The 22,796-nt window shown below is 42.8% G+C and overlaps 1 protein-coding gene across 1 annotated transcript; it reads left to right on the top strand.

The window, feature by feature from the left end:
- Nucleotides 1-3: 3 nt before the first annotated feature.
- AP4B1 (adaptor related protein complex 4 subunit beta 1) lies at nucleotides 4-20,820 on the top strand. Its single transcript, XM_032218516.1, has 11 exons — nucleotides 4-307; nucleotides 1,960-2,116; nucleotides 3,363-3,587; nucleotides 3,964-4,094; nucleotides 4,623-4,770; nucleotides 5,826-6,322; nucleotides 11,409-11,492; nucleotides 15,800-15,903; nucleotides 16,663-16,870; nucleotides 17,583-17,867; nucleotides 19,927-20,820. The coding sequence occupies exons 2-11, from the start codon at nucleotides 2,004-2,006 to the stop codon at nucleotides 20,352-20,354; spliced, it is 2,223 nt and encodes a 740-aa protein (XP_032074407.1). The 5' UTR covers nucleotides 4-307; nucleotides 1,960-2,003; the 3' UTR covers nucleotides 20,355-20,820.
- Nucleotides 20,821-22,796: the final 1,976 nt, after the last annotated feature.

Here is a 22,796-nt window from a genome sequence, read left to right as displayed (position 1 = left end):
CGCGAGGGTTCCCGTCGTGAGCTCTCGGCCGATGTTTCTTGGTAGCTTTAAGATGTGTGGACTTCAGCTCCCAGAATTCCTCAGTTGAAGTCCATACATTTTAAAGCTGCTCGGAAAATAGACGTGCAAAAATTGAGATGGATATGTAATTCCATAGTCAGAAAACAAAACTTCCAGGATACCTTGAACGCCTCTTTTTTTTCTTGTGAAGACTGTTATAGAGACAGAAACTAAGAAATCAGACAAATCCGGGTTTTTTGCGGAACTGTGACTAGGCAACAGTAACCTTTACTTCTTCAAGCATAAGGTAGCAGCAAAGTCTGCGTAGTGTTTTGTCATGGGAGTAAACCAGGATTCTTTTGCATTGCGAACAAAATGGAGCGGATGTTTTCGCTTTCGGGGACGGGGGGGAGGTAAAAAAACAACAACGAGGTTGCGGCTGTTCGTGATAACCTTCCCGTGTACTCCGCAGTAGATTCATAATTCATATGATGATATTTCGGGCTACTATTGAATATTAGGATCCTGCAGAACATCTGAAGTTTCTTCTGCTTTCTGATCCTACCTGCACCGGGATATAAAGCTAAAAATCCCGGAAATGTTTTACGATGAAGATAATGTAAACCTTTATGTGACTGCCAAACAAATAAATTGCCCGGCATTTTATTGCCGGTTGTCATTTAATTTGAGGAACGAAAAATTGTATTACGGTTTTTAAAAGATTTTCATGAGGATTGTCTTCCTCCACTTAGAGCTCGGTATTTCCGAAAACTTGATTCCCTTCCAAGAAGGAGGTAAATCGCAAAATTGAACTTTCGAGTGCATTCACTCCATTTATTCTCTAGCTGCCTGATTATAAAGAAGTTGTAATGCTTTGGTTTCTGCTCTCTGTCAGGCCAAAGCATTGGTGGCTATCCTTATAAACAAATAATAAATGGAGGTCTAAAATATTTATAAATAATTGTAGTTTCATACCAATAATGGTATACAATGACTGTGTTCATTATACAGTTCAACCCTCATTTTTGTCTTGGCAGATAACTTTAAATTTTTAGCCATCTATCTTCCCTCCCTCTTTCCCTTTGTACCTACCTAGCAGTATCTTGTGTCATGAAGTGTTCTTAGAATTTAACAGCTTACAGTACATGTTGTCAAGGGCCCAAATTTTGTTCAAGCGACTCCAAGGACCGGTTGTAAATCACTTTTTCAGTGCTGTTGTAACTTTGATCAGGCAATAAACAAATAGTTGTAATAGTTGTAGTCGAGAACTACCTGTGATGTATCACCTACCTATGGATTTAATATCTCTTAGAACTATTCATCTGATGAAAAGTGATTCACCAAAAAGTGATAATTTGTTAATTTAGTTTTGCTTATATATTTTATTGTACAATAAAGTCTAGCATAACTACTATTTATAAACCAAGTGTAATTAGTTATTTGTTATTTGCTATTCTTGTCTTATTGTTTTCTTGCCTTTCTATTATATCTTTTATATTTACTGTATTTTATTTGCTGTAAGTTCCTTGAAACAGAGACTTGTCCACTTGTTGCTTGCTAAAATGCCATGCTTGTTGCTGTCAAATGAGAGCCAGTTTGGTCTAATCAGTTAAGGCGCCAGACTGGAAAGCAGGTGGTTGTGAGTTAAAAGTTCCACCTTAGCCATGAAACGTCTAAGTCATTCACCCAGCTGGGTGACTTTGGGCCTGTCACTCTAAGCCCAATCAACCTCATAGGGTTGTTGTTTTTGTGGGGAGAATAGGAGCAGGAAAGTGTGTTGAGTATGTTCACCACCATGAGTTATTTGTAAACATAACAAAGGCAGGATACAAATCAATAAAAATCTCTGTTCTAAGAAAAGATAAAAGACAAGAGATTTAAAGGAGCAGAATGGAATACAAATTATATGCTCAGTTTTGTTTATATGACTGTATCTGCCCTTTGTGACTGCTATCCTAGGTTCTTCAACAATCAGAACTGCCAAAGGGTTTAAAATCTCAACAATGCCGTACCTTGGTTCAGAGGATACCCTGAAGGAGCTGAAGAGAGCCCTGTCCAACCCTCATGTGCAAACTGACCATCTTCGCTATAGAAATGTTATCCAACGAGTGATCAGGTCTGTGCTGAGATGCTTATGCCACAGTTTTCTTGCATTTTGTCAATTATAATTGGTCTTCTGAAATCCTGGAAGTTTTTTAATTCATACATGCAAAAATTGTTTTAGATAGTTGTTTATATAATATTAAAACAAAATTAACTATCAGGAAAGTTTAAAAGTAATAAATAATGCAAATATATAATGTTTATTCATTTTAGCAATAATATGTTCATTATTAGTACATCATTCTATTTTAAACTCAGTTTTACTTTGTTCAAAACCATAATTCATTTTATCCACTATAAACCTTTCTCTAATTGTATATAAGAAAACCATTGACAAGAATATTCTTTTGTTATCATATTTTTGAATTTCATTTTGCAATCCTTTTGAGAACATTCTGGTACATCTCAGGAGGTTAAATTTAGTTTTCAAGAGTGCAAAAACATTAGAGTGCAAAACACTAGTGCTGTGGATCTTACCCAATTATAAATAAAGTAATGTAATCTTATAATCTATAGATGAAAATTCATATATAATTTTCATTTTTGCAACTGTGATTTAAAAAAAAACTTTCTGCTACCCTTAAACAAGTCAAAGAAATAATATCCATAGATATTGAAACATGCTCTCATTAATTGAAAATTCTATTTAACCTTTCTTCTAGTTTGTCAAATTTTATTAATTGTTGTTAATATATTTCAAAGCATAAAAAGTATTATGTAAACATCATATTATTATCAGTATGCAATAGTTTAATTGTGAATTCTCTTCTTACATTCTTCTATCAAAACTGCAGCTAATAAATGCTTTCTAAGAGAACTGTTGAAATGTTCTTACCTGGTGTTGAATAGCTAGGCTTAAGAATGTATATACATTGACACATTTATATTTCATATTTATTGATTTATCTTTTCTGATACTTTGGAAAGTGGAGGATCACAGTGAAATAAAGTATGCCAAGTATGTAATATGTAGTCAAAAGTAAGCATAAAATGCTCCAGATGAAGAATTTAGATTTTGTGGTGTAGGGCTTAATTTGACACTGTTTACAGTTAACCTACTGCAATGAGGTGGGGTACAAATAAAACTTAGAATGTATTAGCACAGGTATATACACACATTCTGGGTGACAACTTGTTATGACTTATGCATTGACTATAATAATTACTAAGTTATATAATATTTTGAGTTTTCCAGTAGATTAATACCGGTATGAAATCTCTGTTGCTGTATCTACATTTTTTTTATCTTTTTCTTGCAGACATATGACCCAAGGTGTAGATGTATCCAGTGTTTTTATGGAGATGGTTAAAGCTAGTGCTACCATAGACATTGTCCAAAAGAAGCTAGTGTACTTGTATATGTGTACATATGCTCCTTTGAAGCCTGATCTAGCTCTTTTAGCTATCAATACTCTGTGCAAAGACTGTTCAGACCCCAACCCTATGGTTAGAGGTCTGGCCCTGCGCAGCATGTGCAGTCTGAGGTAAGAAAATGTACTGCTTACTTTGACCTTCACAGTCATCTCGTATTAGACAAGGGTATACACTCAAATACAGGAGTTATTGTTGAAAAACTCATGACCTCAACTATAAGCTTTCAGTTCTTTTTTCTTGAATCTAACTCTTATCAGTAAGACATCACTACAAATAGCACTTCCCTTCTAGTTCCGGGACACATTTGAGGAGCTTTCGATTTTGCTGGCCAAGGTTGACTTTCCCTTGAATTATGTAGATTGTTATTTTGCTATCATACCTATGGAACCTAGTGCAGATATTTAGTAATATTTAATTGGAATTATTGACGGCATCCATTTAGTGTTTTATGAGAATTTATAGATTGATAGCCTACAATGTTCCTAGGATGCCTGGCATACAAGAATATATTCAGCAGCCAATCCTGAATGGTCTGCGAGACAAAGCTTCTTATGTAAGGAGAGTAGCTGTTCTTGGATGTGCAAAGATGCAGAAACTTCAAGGAGACTGTGAAGTGGGTAAATAAACATATTTTTTCCATTCTCTTTTCAATTCCGCCTCTTCATTCATATTAGAATAAATATGTGGCATATAGTTTTGATGTTATAAAGAGAAAGTTGGCCATGAATGTTGTAACAGTTTTACTCTGTGTGTAGGGAGCGGGGATCTCCCCTTCACAGAAGGCACATTCTTACCTTGCCCCATAATTATTTGCTAGAAATTCTTCTCAGCAATCTCGTATTTATTATTTGGAAACTTGCCTGAAATTCTAGGTTCCTTACAACAATCATATAAATCAACCAACAATAAAATCAATAAAATAAAGATAAAAGAAGGCACTAAGTGAAGTGAGGGGTCTCATTCTTCCTCACCAAAGGCCTGGGTGAAGACCTAGATCTTTTAAACAACATCAGAGTGAACAACATCCGGATTGTTTTCATTAAATAATAATTGTTTATGTTTGTATACATCCTGTTAAAAGCAGCATTTTGTTGCAGATGAAGGGGGAAATATTTCTGACTTCCTTTCTGTCGTGCTTTCTGCAGATGGTGCATTAATTAATGAGTTATATAGTTTGCTTCGAGATCAGGATCCTATTGTAGTGGTAAATTGTCTGAGGGCTCTTGAGGAAATTCTGGCACATGAAGGAGGAGTTGTCATCAACAAACCCATTGCCCACCATCTTCTTAACAGGTATATTCCCCTCCAAAATTCTTGAGTAAACTAGAGGTATCGCTCTCCACTGCCCTTTGTGTTTTGAATTGTGAAAACCATATGCGTATCAAATTAATGCTAATATTTTCTGTATTAATTTATTGCATTTATAACCTATAACCTTTCTGCCAAAAAGGCAATCATTGCAGCTAACAACAATAATAAAAAATAAAAACAAACATTTAATTAAAATACACCATGAATTAATCAAAAATACTTTTGTGGGAGAATACCAGAATAGTTAAGTCTTTTTTCAAGAGATTGACAGAACAGCTGCTTGACCAGAAATAACCTACTAACAAGAAGGCAACTTCTCTCAGCAGGAAGTGCCTGACCTGGAACCCACCATTGAAAAGACCTTCACATAATGTGATGTAACATTGTCCAAGGTCTTTTATTTTTACATAGTGGCAGCTGAAATAATTACTTCTTCTGAAGAATTGTTTCCTAGTTCTGGCTTTAAAGCATTTGAGTATTAATATAAAATACCCTATGCGATTATATACAGTTTAAATAAAATAACTGGTCAGCTTGTAAACCCAGTGCTCATAGATAATATATGATTGCTTATCTGATTTTTAGAGGCATACATAGCAGATATTATATTATTGTTATTAATACATTTTATCCTATTTTTTATTTATATCTATTGGACACAATCAAACAGATGACAAAAATCTATGTATCTGTTTGAGAATGTTAATGCACTCCATGTTCCTGCCTCCTTTCTTCCCCACAATAACAAGCCTGTGTTTCTGCCACCTTTTATGCTTAGGGGGGATGATCTGTCATTCAAATATATATTTGTATTATTCTTTAAAATGTTGAAATCTCTGTAAGTCGAGGGCTAAGAAAAAATGTACTTGAAGTATATAGTTTAGTAGTATTTGGTCATATCCCTCCATTTCATCTTATTGATTCATATATTTAAGTGTAATACTGATGAAATAATGGGAAAAGTGGCCTGCAGGTTGGGAGAGAGAAGCTATAGCTTCCCTACATCACCATTTGGGTTTATTTTTCCCTCTTTGCAGGATGCCAGATCTGGATCAGTGGGGGCAGAGTGAGGTGTTGACTTTTCTGCTGCGATATAAACCCCACTGTGAAGTAGAGCTTTTTGATATCCTGAATTTACTTGATGGATACCTTAAAAACAGCAGTTCCAGTGTCGTGATGTCTGCCACAAAACTCTTCTTGGTGCTGGCTAGAGATTTCCCGCATGTCCAGGCAGATGTGCTTGTAAGAGTTAAAGGTCCACTCCTAACAGCATGCACATCTGGGAGTAGAGAACTCTGCTTCACTGCTTTGTGTCATGTACGGCAGATAATAGACAGCCTTCCTGGCCATTTCAGTAGCCAATATAAGAAGTTCTTCTGTTCTTACTCGGAACCACATTATATCAAGTGCCAGAAAATGGAAGTGCTGTGCAAATTGGTGAATGATGAAAATGTTCAGCCTATATTGGAGGAATTGAGAGACTACTGCACTGATGTGTCAGCAGAGCTTGCCCGGGCAGCAATATTTGCCATAGGTAAGTGGACTGCTAGGACTGCTAGGATTCTAATGCAAGACCTCCAGCATGCAAATAAATGTACACCAATGTTGTAATGTCTATGTAAACAAAATATAAAACAGCACCCCTCTCCTCTGCAATTATATTGCAAATTCTGCATCTGTTAGCATTTCTTTTGGGTAGAAAAGAATATGACTGTCTTTATAGGTGTGGGTAGGAAAGTCTTCTCCAAAACAAAAAATATGCTTCAAAGACAGAAACTGTCAGCACCTCTTCATTGAATAATTAGGAAAGAAAACCACGAGAGTCCATTTATAGAAATCAAGTGTACTTTTACTAATTATAAATGAATAGAAGCGTAGCAAAGCGAAGACTGATTATTTAGACGCGAAAGCGAATGATATATATAATAACCCATTCCCCACCCCTTGGCATCCCAGTTACAGTCCAATCATAATTCTCCTAAGTGTCAGGTGTGAGATAACTTCGAAAGGCATCACCAAGATGGAATGTCGGTGCCGTTGGCCTTGGCGGGAACCTCCTCCGCATGCGCAATCCGACAGGCAGAACTCCAGAATCTTCCTCCAGCACAATTAGTAAACCCCTCCCAAATACCATGCCCTCCCTCCCCGTTTCAATGGCAGCCGAAGCAGCAGCAAAGTAGAGGCTGACATCCGGCCGTCCTCCGGAAAAAAGGTGGTCAGGCCTGGAAAACGACAAAACACAAACAAACAGACGAACAACAAAAAAAAGAAAAAGAAATCCATGGCAAATCGTCCCTCATTGTGCATTCACCTTGATGCTGCTGGAACCAATCATCCTGGGGAAGGGCCTTTTTGAGATCGGAGAGAAAATCTTGAGACACTTCCACCTTTGAGCGTGACTGCTGCCTAGTAACAACAGGACGTGGGAACCACGGGCTGGATAACACTGAGCTTAGAGCAGTTGTATTGAGGAAGTCTGGACAAAGCATCAGCCATAAAATTCTTCCCTCCTGGGATGTACTTGAGTGTGAAATCGAACCTATTGAAATGCTGAGCCCAGCGCATCTGCTTAGGGGAGAGGCGTCTGGGGGTCCTCAAAGCTTCCAAGTTCTTATGGTCAGTCCACACCTCAAATGGGTGCTTAGCGCCCTCCAGAAAGTGGCGCCACGTGGCCAAAGCCCAACGTACAGCAAATGCTTCCTTCTCCCAGATTGCCCAACGTCTTTCCGTGTCTGTGAGCTTACGGGAGGTGTATGCACACGGTTGTAAATTACCTTGATTGTTAGTCTCAAGCAAGACGGCCCCTACTGCCACGTTGCTGGCATCAGCTTGAACGACAAAAGGCTTGTCCATCTCCGGATGCTTCAGAACCGGTTCCGCGGCAAAGAGTCGTTTCAACTTCTCAAAAGCAGCTTGACACTCCATGGTCCAATTCAACGGCTTGCTAGGCTTAGGTTTAGGCCCACCTTTGGACTTCAACAAATTAGTGATGGAAAGTGCAATTTTGGCAAAAGAAGGGATGAACTGACGATAGAAATTGGCAAAACCCAAAAATTTCTGTAATTGCCTAGGTGTACGGGGCGCCTCCCACTCAGTGACCGCCTTGACCTTAGCGGGGTCCATCTCAATACCAGCGGGGGAGATACGATACCCAAGGTAGTCTATCTTCTCTTGGTGAAATTCACATTTGGATAACTTGGCATAAAGTTCAGCGGCTCGGAGTTTCTTCAGGACAGTGCGGACCAACGTGACGTGTTTGTCATATGTTTGAGTGTAAATAAGGATATCATCTAAATATACGATAACGCCCTTGTAAAGGTGGTCATGCAAAATTTCATTAATTAATTGCATGAAAACTGCAGGCGCCCCTGCAGGCCAAAGGGCATCACCCGGAACTGGAAACAACCCAGGGGGCAGTTGAAAGCCGTCTTCCACTCATCCCCCTCCTTTATGCGGACCCTATAGTATGCTTCTCTGAGGTCCAATTTAGTGAAAATACTGCCCTTTCCCAGTTGGGCCAGCATGTCCTTCATCAGTGGTAATGGGTATAGGTTCTGAGCTGAGATGCAGTTCAATTTTTTGAAATTAACACATAATCTCAGGGAGCCATCTTTCTTTTCTCTGAACAACATAGACGCTGCCACCTTGGGCTGTGCTGGCTCAATGAAACCCCTTTTCAAGTTTTTATCAATGAATTTCCTCATTTCCTCTATTTCCCTAGGGGACATTGAATATATTTGGGGCTTTGGAAGCTTTACTCCAGGTAAAATATCGATGGAGCAATCAGTAGGTCTGTGGGGTGGAAGTTTATCTGAAGATTTTTCACTAAAAAACCCCTTCAGGTCCCAATACTCTTTTGGAATCTTTTCTTCCCCCTCAATTTTCTCCTGGCCCCTGGCGGCCAATGCGGGACTGGAGCCAGCAGGCTCTGGGGTGTCGGCCTCCCCGTCTGGGGCTGTGCTGGTCCAAATACGCAGCCACCCCTCCCTCCAGTTAATGCGAGGGTTCCATTTACGAAGCCAGGGGAGTCCCAAAATAAGGGGTCTGCCCATTCCAGGAGCCACAATAAAAGAGATCAATTCTACATGGGTGCCCATTTTCATCTCTAGAGGTTCAGTGTAGAAATGGGCTGGGCCACCCCCTGCAATGGATCCATCGATTTGGCAAAAAACAATAGGGGTTTTCAAAGTCCTCAATTTCAAGCCCAGTTTTTCAACCATTCAGGATTAATCATACATCTAGAACAGCCCGAATCAAGGAGGGCGGGAAGCTGTTCTGTCTCCCCATCGGGTGGCACCCTTAACTCTATTGGGATCAACATGGGGCCTTTATGTGAACTCACCCAACGAGGCGAGGCGTCGTCATCGGAGTCATCAGAGGAGCTGGTGGTCACATCCGCTTCTTCTTCCGCCTCCTGCTGGAAACGCTGGGGGGTGTTTTCAGCAGCAAAAGCAGCCTCTTTCTTCCTCCCTGGGGCCTTGCTAGGCTTCCCTTCCCTCTTGGCAGGGGGCGGGGCGGTTATATTCAGCCACCGGTCTATCTCCCTGTTTGAGGGCCATAAATTTCACCTTCCCCCGTTTCTCAATCAGCGGATCATCAAATCTCCTCTTTAGTGCAGTCATAAAGACATCAAAATTCCTCAGGAGGGGGGAGTTACATTGGGGTAAGCTGACCATCCAGTCGGCCGCTTTTCCCTCCAAAGAAAGTAAAACCATTCGCACCTTCATCTCATCTGTTTCTAAATCGGGCCCATAAATTTCCATATAATTCCAAATCTGTATAACAAAGAGACCCAGGTCCCGGGGATTTCCGTTATATTTTACTGGTAAGGGAGGGACTTTTGCCATTCTGCGTCTTCTGGGGGGGGGGGGGCTACTCTGGCAGCAGCTCTGGCTGGGGGGGGGAGGCTGTTTCTGGGTTTGTTTGCTCCCATCCCCCCTCGGCCTCTTCACCCTCCCTAAATTTATGCATAGAGTACCTTTGTTCAAATTCTTCCGTTTGCTCTCTTTCTCGGGACCTCCGCTCGGGACCTCGGTCATGGCTTCTTCCCAGTCGGCTGGTTTTTTCTTTTGTTTTCTCCTGGTAATTCCAGCATCCAAACTCTCACAATCTTCCTTTTGCCCCACACCCAAAGTCCATTGGGGCCGAACTGCAGTTTCTTCTATCCTCAGCCCAGCTAGCTTTTCAGGTAAAGATGGTTCTGCAGTTTCTCTTCCAGTCTCCTCATCATCGCTCGCTTGCAATGACATCTTTTCCTCCGTTCCTTCTTTTGAGTACACCCCCCACGGTAGGTTGAGACCTCCTGGTGGGGTGTGAGTGAGTCTTCGCTTACTGTCAGCACCTCTTCATTGAATAATTAGGAAAGAAAACCACGAGAGTCCATTGATAGAAATCAAGTGTACTTTTACTAATTATAAATGAATAGAAGCGTAGCAAAGCGAAGACTGATTATTTAGGCGCGAAAGCGAATGATATATATAATAACCCATTCCCCACCCCTTGGCATCCCAGTTACAGTCCAATCATAATTCTCCTAAGTGTCAGGTGTGAGATAACTTCGAAAGGCATCACCAAGATGGAATGTCGGTGCCGTTGGCCTTGGCGGGAACCTCCTCCGCATGCGCAATCCGACAGGCAGAACTCCAGAATCTTCCTCCAGCACAATTAGTAAACCCCTCCCAAATACCATGCCCTCCCTCCCCGTTTCAATGGCAACCGAAGCAGCAGCACAGTAGAGGCTGACAGAAGCAAAGTGTAGTCAAACTAGAAAATGAAGCAATTCTAAGTTAGTGCAGTCTTTTGAATATGTTTGCTATGATCCCTGCCAGCTAAGATATTTCTGAAAACACAGGTTACTACACTCATAATAACCAAGAAAGTATGTTTGCTCAAAAGTACCGTATTTTTCGGACTATAAGATGTACCGGACCATAAGGCACACCTAGGTTTAGAGGAGGAAAACAAGAAAAAAATAGTTTTTTGCCTCAGCGCATCCCATTTTGCATCCCATGCGTCGGGGAGGCTGAAAATGTGAACCACGCAGGCCAAAAATGATCCCGGTTTTGGCCTGCAGAGTGCTTCTGGACTCCAGGGAGGCCAAAAACGAGCCTGTATTCGCTCTATAAGACACACAGACATTTCCACCCGCTTTTTGGGGGGATGCATCTTATAGTCTGAAAATTTAAAGAGCATGGCAGCTTTAGTCTTTATTTCATATCAAATGACTCCAAAATTTAAGAAATCTTAATAAAGCTATTACTGTATTGAAAAATGCATATCAAGATGTATGTTGTTTGCCTTATTTCCTAAATATTAATCACCTAATATTGTTTGCCTTATTGTAGTTTGATGTAGTGATTAAGGTCCTGGACTAGAAACTGAGAAATCAAAGTTCCCTTCCTTAAGTGGTCCAATAGCCTGGCTAGAATTTTCTCATGTATAATATTACTGTTTACCAAACTGTTCCATTTTGTCCTATTTTGCATTTCTGTACTGAGAACTACTAATATCTCTGTGTTGCTGGATCAGTCCTTCCAGGTTAAGGAATTATTAAGCAATCTTGAGAACTTTGGGTCATATGTGTAATATTTTCTTGTTGTTTTGCTATTGTTATTTTTTAGGAAATATTGCAAGAACCTACTCAGAACAATGTGTGAGGATTCTAACAGAACTCCTTGAACTGAAGCAAGAACATATAACATCAGGTATTATTCCGGATTTTCTGGTTTATATTTGATTTTCACCGTTGCAAGATTTAGCCTGTTTGATCAGATGTGACATACTTTCTTCTAAATTTAGAAGAAATCCAAAAGTTGCTTCCAAATGAGTAAGGGTAAATATATGGTACCAATTGGTGCCTCTTTAAAGAAACTGCCTATTTTCCTGGTTCACATAGAGGCCAAGGAAATAAATAATTTGTAATGAGGACAAGATGTAACAGGTCCTTTTCAGTGGGTGTGGAAGCTCTTATCATTTTCTTAATTAAGGAACTTCAACAAGTGTGGCAAGGACACTGACAGCTATTCCAAATCATCTTTTTTTGTCTTTAAATCTGAAAAGCACAGTCCCATAATTATTGCTATGTTTAAATGACATAAATCTTTCATTTCTTTACTTGAGACACTGCCCCAAATCATGTGGGATACTAATGTATCAGGTACCATATTCCCTTTTTAACCACTGAAGCTTTTAAGATTTTTTAAAGTAACGTTACTCACTTTGACTCCATTTTTTCCCCCTTGACAACTCTGAATTGGTAAGAGAAACTTAATCAATGTTGCTCAGTATGAATGAGAAAAACAATCTTTGCATCTTTGGGAGTTTCATCAATTTGTCATAGTTCCTGGATGACCAAGTGATTACTCAGTGCTAAGAGTGTTTTACATATCTAGCTATTCATTCTTGGACAGATCTGACCCCAGATCGTATGCCTTAGTCCCATCCAGATTAGGTTCCTGGTATTTATTTTCTAGAGTCTGCCTAGAAAGGTGTTCTTAACTAGCAGTGCTGCAAAGGTGTAACCTGTCATTCCCCCTCCCCCCCATGCTAACCAGTTTTAAAGTACCATGGGCTTCCATTTCAACTCTGAAACAATTCAGGATATTGGTATCACTTAAAATTCTCCATAGAACTTCACATAACTTAGAATATTGGGAGACCTTTTTCTTTGTACACAATCCTCTCTATCAGCTATGCCATCTCCTCAATCACTGTTTTGCTTCTGGGAGGGTCAGAGAATCAGACATAGCCTTTTTAGTGGCAGCACCCTAATCATGGGTCTTCCTTCCAAGCAGGTCTAACATTTTATTGTATTTTAGGTACCGTATATACTCGAGTATAAGCCGAGTTTTTCAGCCCACTTTTTGGGCTGAAAAAAGCCGGCTCGGCTTATACTCGAGTCTACAACTGGATCCGGCAGTGCTGTTGCCTGTTGGAGGAGGAGGGGATTCCTTCCTGCGAGACCCCGTCCAGAAAAATGCGGGGAGCGGCAGTGGAGCCCCGGGGCTGCTTCTGCTCCATCCGCTGGACTGTTTCCTCGCGTGCCCGCCCGCCCGCTCATTCATTCCGTTTCCTAGCCTGCCTGGCCACTTATTCGTTTCGTTTCCCTCCCCTGCCTGCCCCCTCGTTCATTCCATTTCCTAGCCTGCCTGGCCACTTATTCGTTTCGTTTCCCTCCCCTGCCTGCCCCCTCGTTCATTCCATTTCCTAGCCTGCCAGGGGAAGGATACTATGAAATCCCCCAAATCCTCCCCACTCCAGGGATAGGATACTATGAAAGCCCCAGGATCTCTTGTCTTGCTGGGCAGTCTGCGCCAGCCATTCCCTCTCCTCTGTTAACTCCCTTCCATTCCACGTCCGAGTCAAAGGACGGCCGGTGGCTGCTGGACCTCCTGATGGGCCAGAGGTCTGTCTGTCTGTCTGTCTGTTTGTCTGGATGTGTCTGTGTATGCGCGTGTAGTCCGCTGACTTCCACGCAGGTGAGCCGCTGCAAGCCTCCCAAACGTGACAGGCTCCCAGCTTGGGTGGAAGAGTTTGACGCCCTTCCCGGCTTTGCTCTCCTTCGGGGTTAGAATCGGAACCCGAGGATGCTGGGTTCCAGTCGCCCCTGGCGTCCGAACCGAGAGTTGCCCAGCGAAGTTCCTCGGTGGGAACTCCGGCCGCTGCCCACCTGTGGGGAGAGAGGGAAGAGCCCCGAGCGAGCCGCCTCGGTTTGGCAACCAAACCCATCCAGCCTTTTACCTCCCGTCCCCCCGCCCGCCCGCTCGCAGCCCCCTCCCCGGGCTGGCGCCAACTCCTCCCTGTGCCCGGCCTCCAGCCGAGGCAAGTCGGTGTCTCTTTAAGCTAGAGAGAGGAGGGGAGGGAAGGCAGGGACCAGCCGGCTGACAATGGGCCGGAGCGGCTGAGTTGGAGCAAATTCCGCGGCGGAGGTGGCGTCCCAGCTCCAGCGGCTCCGAGGCGAGCGGCTTGGCCCTTCCGCTGGGCGCTCGGAGATGAAGGCGCACTGGCGCTGAGTTGAGCGGCGAGCTTGCCGAGTGCGCGGCTCCGGGAAGCCCCCCTTCTCCTCCCTGCTGGAAGCCGAGCAAGCCCCGCCGCCCACGGACTCCCACGGCCGCCCCAGGGCTCCGGGAGGCAGGACCCGGAGGCAGCCCAGCCCTGCCGCCGCCCCGCGCCCTCCACCCGCTGCGCGAGAGGGGACCCCGCTTTCCCCTTGCCGGATGCGTCCCTGGCGGAGCTGAGCCATGCGGCGGAGGCTCCCGCTCGGGTTCCGGAGCTTGCTGTGCCTCTGGCCGGTCCTGGTGGGACCCGCGGAAGGTAAGAGGCGCCGTCGAGCGCCTCGTACAATGATTTATGTATGAGGTTTAAGTGACTGAGACACACTCCTGGCTACGCAGCAATGTTATTTCTGACTTAGTATACTATGAAATCCCCCAAATCCTCCCCACTCCAGGGGAAGGATACTATGAAATCCCCCAAATCCTCCCCACTCCAGGGGAAGGATACTATGAAATCTACATTTCCTCCCCACTCCAGGGGAAGGATACTATGAAATCCCCCAAATCCTCCCCACTCCAGGGGTAGGATACTATGAAATCTACATTTCCTCCCCACTCCAGGGGAAGGATACTATGAAATCCCCCAAATCCTCCCCACTCCAGGGGTAGGATACTATGAAATCCACATTCCCTCCCCACTACAGGGGTAGGATACTATGAAATCCCCCAAATCCTCCCCACTCCAGGGGTAGGATACTATGAAATCCACATTTCCTCCCCACTACAGGGGTAGGATACTATGAAATCCCCCAAATCCTCCCCACTCCAGGGGTAGGATACTATGAAATCCACATTCCCTCCCCACTACAGGGGTAGGATACTATGAAATCCCCCAAATCCTCCCCACTCCAGGGGAAGGATACTATGAAATCCACATTTCCTCCCCACTCCAGGGGAAGGATACTATGAAATCCCCCAAATCCTCCCCACTCCAGGGGTAGGATACTATGAAATCCACATTCCCTCCCCACTACAGGGGTAGGATACTATGAAATCCCCCAAATCCTCCCCACTCCAGGGGAAGGATACTATGAAATCTACATTTCCTCCCCACTCCAGGGGAAGGATACTATGAAATCCACCAAATCCTCCTCACTCCAGGGGAAGGATACTATGAAATCTACATTTCCTCCCCACTCCAGGGGAAGGATACTATGAAATCCCCCAAATCCTCCCCACTCCAGGGGTAGGATACTATGAAATCCACATTCCCTCCCCACTACAGGGGTAGGATACTATGAAATCCCCCAAATCCTCCCCACTCCAGGGGTAGGATACTATGAAATCCACATTTCCTCCCCACTACAGGGGTAGGATACTATGAAATCCCCCAAATCCTCCCCACTCCAGGGGTAGGATACTATGAAATCCACATTCCCTCCCCACTACAGGGGTAGGATACTATGAAATCCCCCAAATCCTCCCCACTCCAGGGGAAGGATACTATGAAATCCACATTTCCTCCCCACTCCAGGGGAAGGATACTATGAAATCCCCCAAATCCTCCCCACTCCAGGGATAGGATACTATGAAAGCCACATTCCCTCCCCACTCCAGGGGTAGGATACTGCAAAATCCCCAATTCCTCCCCACTCCAGGGGAGGAAATAAATATTCAAAAACATTATTGGTATCTATTTTTATTTTTGAAATTTACCGGTAGCTGCTGCATTTCCCATCCTAGGCTTATACTCGAGTCAATAACTTTTCCAGGTTTTTGTGGTAAAATTAGGTGCCTCGGCTTATATTCGGGTCGGCCTATACTCGAGTATATACGGTAAATAGTGAAAATGCATTTTGCTAGAATTTTATTGCATTTTAATTTTATTAGCTGCAAATTCTATTTTAGCCACTCCTTAATGTGAAGCTTACTCCACTCGGGTTTTAATGGTGTTAAGATGTTATCACTTTGACCAAAGAGTGTTATATATAAATATATTGTTATCTATTTCCCTACAGCGGTAGTACAGGTGTTCCGAGATCTGGTATGGTTGTGTCCAGAGTGTATAGAGTGTGTGGCCCAGTCTTTGTCTGGCTGTGAAGAGATCATCCAGGACAGTGAGGTAACAAAGGATGCTTTTTGTAATGCAGATGACTCAAAACCCTTGAGTCCAATTCCAGAAGCAAAAAATGCACCTTGTGATCTAGAGTTCTGTATGAAACCCTCATTTCTGGTATAGTACAGCTGGAGGTACTGCCTCTACCTGTACTATAATTCATTTCATAATTGTATCTGCCTCTCCTCTATTCTGTTGATGAAATCTAAAATTGAGGCTGAAAGTAAAAAAAAAAAGTATATATTTACTATATATAAGTGAGTTTTTAGCGTAAGCAATCATAAAATCAAATACAGGTAGTTCTCAACTTAAAACCACAACTGAGCCCAAAATTTCTGTTATTAAATAAGACATTTGTTAAGTGAGTTTCACAACCTTCCTTATCAGTTGTTAAGTGAAATACTGCAATTGGTAGGTTAGTAACCTGGTTGTTCAGTGAATCTCGCTTCCCCATTGGCTTTGCTTGTCTGAAGGTTGCAAAAGGTGATCACATGACTTTGGGACACAGCGACTGTCATAAATATGTTGCCAATTCAGTTGCCAAGAATCTGATTTTTAATTATATGATCATAGGGATGCTTCAAAAATTGTAATTGAAGAATGGTCATAAGTCATTTTTCCAGTGCCATTGTAACTTTGAACGGTCACTAAATAAACTGTTGTAAGTCAAGGGCTACCTGTAATAGTCTTAACATGGAGGTTCGGTATGTGAATTGTTCTCAACAGTACTGAATGTCAAATGTTTCCTTGGTTTAATTTTTTTAGGGAAAGCAAGCATTAATCTGGCTTCTGGGTGTGCATGGAGAAAGAGTTCCCAATGCCCCTTATATATTAGAAGATTTTGTGGAGAATGTAAAATCGGAACCATTCTCAGTTGTCAAGCTGGAACTACTGACGGCTGTGGCCCGGCTCTTCATAGCACGTCCTGCTGAATGTCAGGATACTCTGGGTCGATTACTTTATTATTGCATTGGTAAGTCTGTTACTTCTATGGCGGTTGCTATAGCGTGAATTAGATGAAAGACAACAGTTATGTCCTGTTTCCCTGAAAATAAGACCTCCCCAGATAATAAGCCCAAACGGGTTTTTGAGCACATGCACTAAAATGAGCCCTCTCCCGAAAATAAGCCCTTCCCAAAAATATTGCAACACAGCAGCAACCATGAGGTGACCATGCACACCGTCTCCTGCACCTCAAAAATAACAAGACCTCCCCGAAAATAAGTCCAAGTGCTTATTTCGGGGGTCAAAAGAAAATAAGACCTGTATTTGTGTGTGCTGTTCTACAGTAACTACCGTGTTTCCCCAAAAATAAGACCCTGTAATAAGACCCTGAGCCGCACGATCATCGGAAGCTCTTTTTTTTCCTCTTTTTAAAGCATTTTTTTCTTGCCTATTTGCCCGAACCGGCAGGAAAAAAAATGCTTAAAAAAGTGTGGGGGGGGGGGGACATTCAGACACACGATCCTCTGAAGTTTTTTTTTTTTTACTACTGATTCTCAGAACAAGGACAATTGTCCCTACTGGTTTGGCCGAACTGGGCCGATTTCACTCTGCATAACAGGTTCTGAAGTAAAAAGGGAAGGATTGGGAAAAACCTCTTGGAACTACATCACTAAAAGCCAAGTGAAGTAATTGCTTATTTTTGTTGTTGTTGTTGCCAAATGTTTGTGCCTGTGATCCAGAGGAGGAAAAAGACATGGCAGTTCGGGACCGTGCCTTATTTTACTATCGTCTATTACAAGCTGGGGTGGAAGAAACGAAAGGAATTCTGTGCAGTCCAACATCGGATCGTTCTCTCCGCCTTTTAGAAGAGCAGACCGAAAGTTCCATTAACGGATGGGTCCATGACTTTAATTCTTTGGTGCCCATCTATGGCAAAGATCAATGGGCAGCTATGACAGCTGGTCGAGTAGTTGATCTCCACTGTGCAGATCCCAGCACAGATGATTCCAAAAGAGAAGGCAAAGGTAAGAGACATACGTAGATTTTAGTTACTTTCCTAGTCTTCCTGGGCTCACTTATTCTAATAAGGATAGCCAGAGTATTCACTGAAGAAAACATTACTTTTAGATATTAGTCTTTGGAGATTCTCAGTCATCCATGGTTTGTCCCAAAGGTGCTTTTTTCAAGAGGCAACTGGATTTTCTGATTTTCCTTTGAAGATGTTTCGCTTCTCATCTAAGAAACTTCTTCAGCTCCAGTCAGCCTCTTGAAAGAAGCACCTTTGGGACATCGGATTGACAAGTTATTCTTCGCTTCGTAGGTGATACTAAGTTTTTTATTGTAATGTTCATGTTCATGCTAATAACAGCATATAGTATTACTATTAACAGCTTATATTGTTAATAGTACTTTCTCCACTGCGAAGTTCCACAAAACTTCGCGCTCTCTCTTTCATATTATTTAACAAGTATATGAAACTGATTCATCTTTAAGCTTGAGGTGAGACATCATCATATGATGATATTGTTCAGTTCAAGAGATGCAATAGAGATCCTTTTTCAGTTTCTATAATTTGTGAAGCACTGGATTTGACAAAATTGCCTTTCCTCTGGAGGGACATGTCCTTGAATTAGGGTTCTCCTGCATTAGAGAGCAAGTCAAGACCATGGCCAGTAGAGCTTTTACTCATCTTTGGCTGTTGTGGTAATTACAGTCCTTGGACTAGACACCCTTATGGTATTTAGGGATCCATCATATCCCCACAGTCATATGATCACAATTCAAGTGCTTGGCAACCAGCTTGCATTTACAACTGATTGCAGTATCCTGCAATCACGTGAACAAGATTTACAACCATTTTACAGCTTTCCACCAAATAACATATATTAGAGAAGCAGGATTTGTTTAACAGCTATGTTATTTACTTAATGACCATTGCAAAAATTGTTGTAAAACCAGGTTCCGCTTGATTTAGGACCACAATGATTCATGATGGTAATTTCAGTCTGCATTGTGGTTGGAAGTCAAGGACTACCGTGTTTCCCCGAAAATAAGACAGGGTCTTATTTTCTTTTGCCCCACAAAATATGGCCTCGAGCTTATTATAGGGGGAGGGCTTATTGTTTTGGGGTTGCCGGGCAGCTGCTCCCTTGCAAACTGGCTCCCGAAGAGCCGGGCACAGCCTCAGGGGCGAAGCAGCCATGTGGTGACCACACTTATGAGCAACCGCCCGGCAAATCCCCTCTCTAGCCGGGCAGAGTGCCATTCACTGACTAAGGGGGCCAAGGCATGTGGTGCTCTGCCCCCCCCCCCCAAGCTCCCGTGGCTTGGCACATTAGGGATACCACTAGGTCATTGCATGGAGCTCTGCCCGGCTGGAGAAGGGAGTTACGCGAGTGCCTGTTCCGCCCCCAGCAAGCATACCTCCCAGCCTCACCATGCCCTGGCCCAGCTCTCCTTGCAGGGCCAGGGCGCTGGCACCGCCACGCTCCAAGCATAACTGCTTCTCCAGCTTCCAAACTCCAAAACGCCGCTGCCGAGTCTTCCATCAGTGGCCGCTCTAGGAGTGCGCTTTATCGTTGTGGGCTGGCTGCCGAACAGAGAGTCTTCCAAATAATCTTTAGAAACTAATGGTGGATCTGGCCTGTTTTTATAGCAATAGCACTTACTTATATACCACTTCTTAGTGCTTTATAGCCCTCTTTAAGCGGTTTTACAGAGCCAGCACATTGCCCCCAACAATCTGGGTCTCCATTTTACCGACCTTGGAAGGATGGAAGAATGAGTCAACCTTGAAGATGGTGAGATTGGATTTGCCAAATTGCTGGCAGCTGGATCAGCAGAAATAGCCTGCAGTACTGCACTCTAACCACTGCACCACCGCTGCTCTTTTAACACATAATTTTATGCTTATAATTTTGATTTTAAAGTACCATGTATTTTATACAGAGGATTAGAAGGATGAGTTTAGTATGTTTTAACAGAAGTTATTGCTGCAAACCTCTGTGAGTCAGATAATTTGATGGTACACAAATGTATGTAATAAATAATAAGTAAATATTATGGTGTTTCTTTCTTTTTCAGTGCCGCTGATGTTGGAAAAGGAGGAGAAGGACCCTGTTATGAATGCCAGTTCCAGTAGCCTTACCTTAATATCTAGTCTATGTCTGACTGCAGAGCAGTTTGAGAGGACATGGCTAAACCTGGCTGTTGGCTGCCAGCAAGCCATTCCTTGGCAGGAATCCATGCAGCCAGAGACTTTGCAGGCTGCCCTGCAAATGGTCCATATTCAGACTATTGCAATGAGCAAGCCTGGTTCACAGTCATGGAAAGTCTACCTAGGGGCACAGGATGACACAGGCTGCCTTTTCCTAACTGAGTTGCAGCTGGAGACTGGAAGTGCAGAGATGCAGATGTTAGTGAAGCAGACTGAAAACAAGCTGGAAGCCCTGCAGGCATTTGTTGCGCTCTTGAAGACAGTTCTAGAGACAGTGGCAGGCCTGACATCCTGATTTTTTTTCTAATTTATGGGGTTGATCATAACCAGGAAGAGTTTGTATACAGTTTATTTATTGTATTCTTTAGATGAAGCTGTAGGTCTTACAAGTTGTCTGTAAAGGCTTTCTACAGAATAACTTTTAAGGCAAATGAAAACTTTGTGTTTAGAAAAATATGGAGAGAAACCAATCACCCTCAAAAGGCCAAATATGAAGAACATGTCTGTGGACAAACAAAGGGGAACTTTGTATTTATCTACAGAATTAAAATTAAAATGGCAGAGCTGAGAATTGAGGGTGATGGTAAATTAAGGAGCATTTGTGTGTCTGGAAGATGTCACTTACCAATATTCCCTCTAACTTCTGACAGCCGTGTATGGAAAAAAATGTTTTGTGTATCTTTTCCTAAAACAAGTACAAATTTCTTTGCCACAATATGAGTATATGAGTAAATTGCAAATTAAAACATTTGCAATTATAATTTTGTTTCTGTTTAATTTCAAATTTATTTATTTACTAGCTGTACCCGGCCACACGTTGCTGTGGCCCAGTCTGGGAATAGTGGGGCGGCAGGTGGGTGCTGCCGTTGGTCAGGACTCGGGGCTGCTGGGCCGGGCGAGGCTGGTTGGGGGAGACAGCGCTGGGGCTGTCGGTCTCGTGGAAGTTGTTGAGCATCTCCTCGAGGAGCTGTGCTCGGGCTTCCCCAAGTCAGTGGCCTCGGAGAGTGAGCCGTCCAGGATCTGTGAGGAAGTGTGTATTCGGTGTGCCGCCTCACGGGGCACCCAGGGGCCGCCCCAGCTCCGCTGCACCTCAGGCTGGCACCACCGCCGCTGCCCCGTTGGAGCCGCCTTGGCAAGGCCGAAGCTGGATCGCTGTGAGGGGGGAGTGGAGAGCGTGTGGCCGGCCGGGCTAAGGAGATGCTCTGCCTCCTCTGGAGCTCCGCTGGGCTGGTCGGGGGTAGGCCAGCTTAAGGGCGGGGGAAGGTGGCTGAGGGATGGCACAGGTGGTGCCCCGCCACAGATAGCAAAGTCCTGGCGGGAGGGAAGGGGAAAGAGGGGGGACGAAAGGGTTCGTCACCCTTGGCAGAAATGGCCGAAGCTCGTCAGAGGAGGGGGGGTAAAGGGTGCAGCCACAGCCCAGCCACACATATAAAGTTGGGACGAAGCTGGAGAGAGGCTGAACTGTTCCGAATATACTATACTCACTAAATGAACGTTATGGTAAGCGACACAGCTCAATTCCAACGCAATGTCACACGAAATAATTAAATCAAAGTGGAAATAAATCAAAATCTATGAAAATTCAATATAACAATGCAATTGGAAACATTGAAATGGAATCATGAAATATTTAGCATAGCGTGTGTTGCTTTTACGTCCACCAGATGGCGCTGGAAACACCGAAATGGAATCATGAAATATTTAGCATAGCGTGTGTTGCTTTTACGTCCACCAGATGGCGCTGGTTTTCAAAAAAGCATGTTTTTACAAAAAATCATGCTTTTACTTGTCACAGGTGTGACATCTATATAATATATGTATATAAAAACATTTGTGTATTCGACTGCAACGTTGTGTCAAAATTTCAAAGCAATCGGTGAAGAACTTTAGGAGCTTAGCGATTTTGAACAAACAACCATTACATTTTTATTTATATAGATTAAACCCACATGGCCACCTGTTTTAAATAGAACAATCCTAAATTGTATAATAATCAGTTTGTTCTTTCTCTTTGATAGCCAGTGTCAATCTGTTCATTTCTGCACATTCTAATATTTTCCTAATTACATTCTCCTCTGTAGGGATCTCTTCACTTTTCCAATTTTGTGCAAATACAATCATAGCTGTTGTTATAGCATGAATAATCAAACATACATTTTCTTTACTATAATTTTCTAGTAAAATCCCCAGCAAAAATATTTCAGGTTTTAAGTCAACATGTAGAACAAAATAAAACATTCATGTCACTCATACACAAAGGAGCACAGTCCTTTTCCATTGTTCTCCAACTCATAATGGTAGTCAATATTTTGTATGCATCTAAAATAGTTTCATTGGGTGTAGAAATTTGATACTGTAATAAAAGAAGTTGTTTAAGACAGTTTCAGAGCTTATCATGGTCAACATAATCAAAGGTGTTTGTATAGTCAATAAAGCACATATAGAGGGCTTTTTGATATTCCTGTGCTTTTTCTATCATCCAACACAGATTAGCAATATGATCATGTGTTCCTCTTCCTTTCCAAAATCGTGCTTCTGTATCAGTCAGTTTCTTGTTGGCAGTTGGATTCAAGAAAACTTTACTCACATGTGGTAACAAGGCTATGGTTCAGTGGTTGGAACAGTGTTTTGTATCACCTTTCTTTGAGATTGGGATAAATTCCATTCTTTTGGCTGATGACCAGTCTTCTATACACTTTGGCAAAGCACTTTCAGTGCTTTTGTCAGCAGAGGTCTC

The sequence above is a fragment of the Thamnophis elegans genome, chromosome 5 (assembly GCF_009769535.1).
Source record: "Thamnophis elegans isolate rThaEle1 chromosome 5, rThaEle1.pri, whole genome shotgun sequence".
In the NCBI taxonomy this organism is placed as follows: Eukaryota; Metazoa; Chordata; class Lepidosauria; order Squamata; family Colubridae; genus Thamnophis; species Thamnophis elegans.
This window is presented reverse-complemented; position numbering and strand designations above follow the sequence as displayed.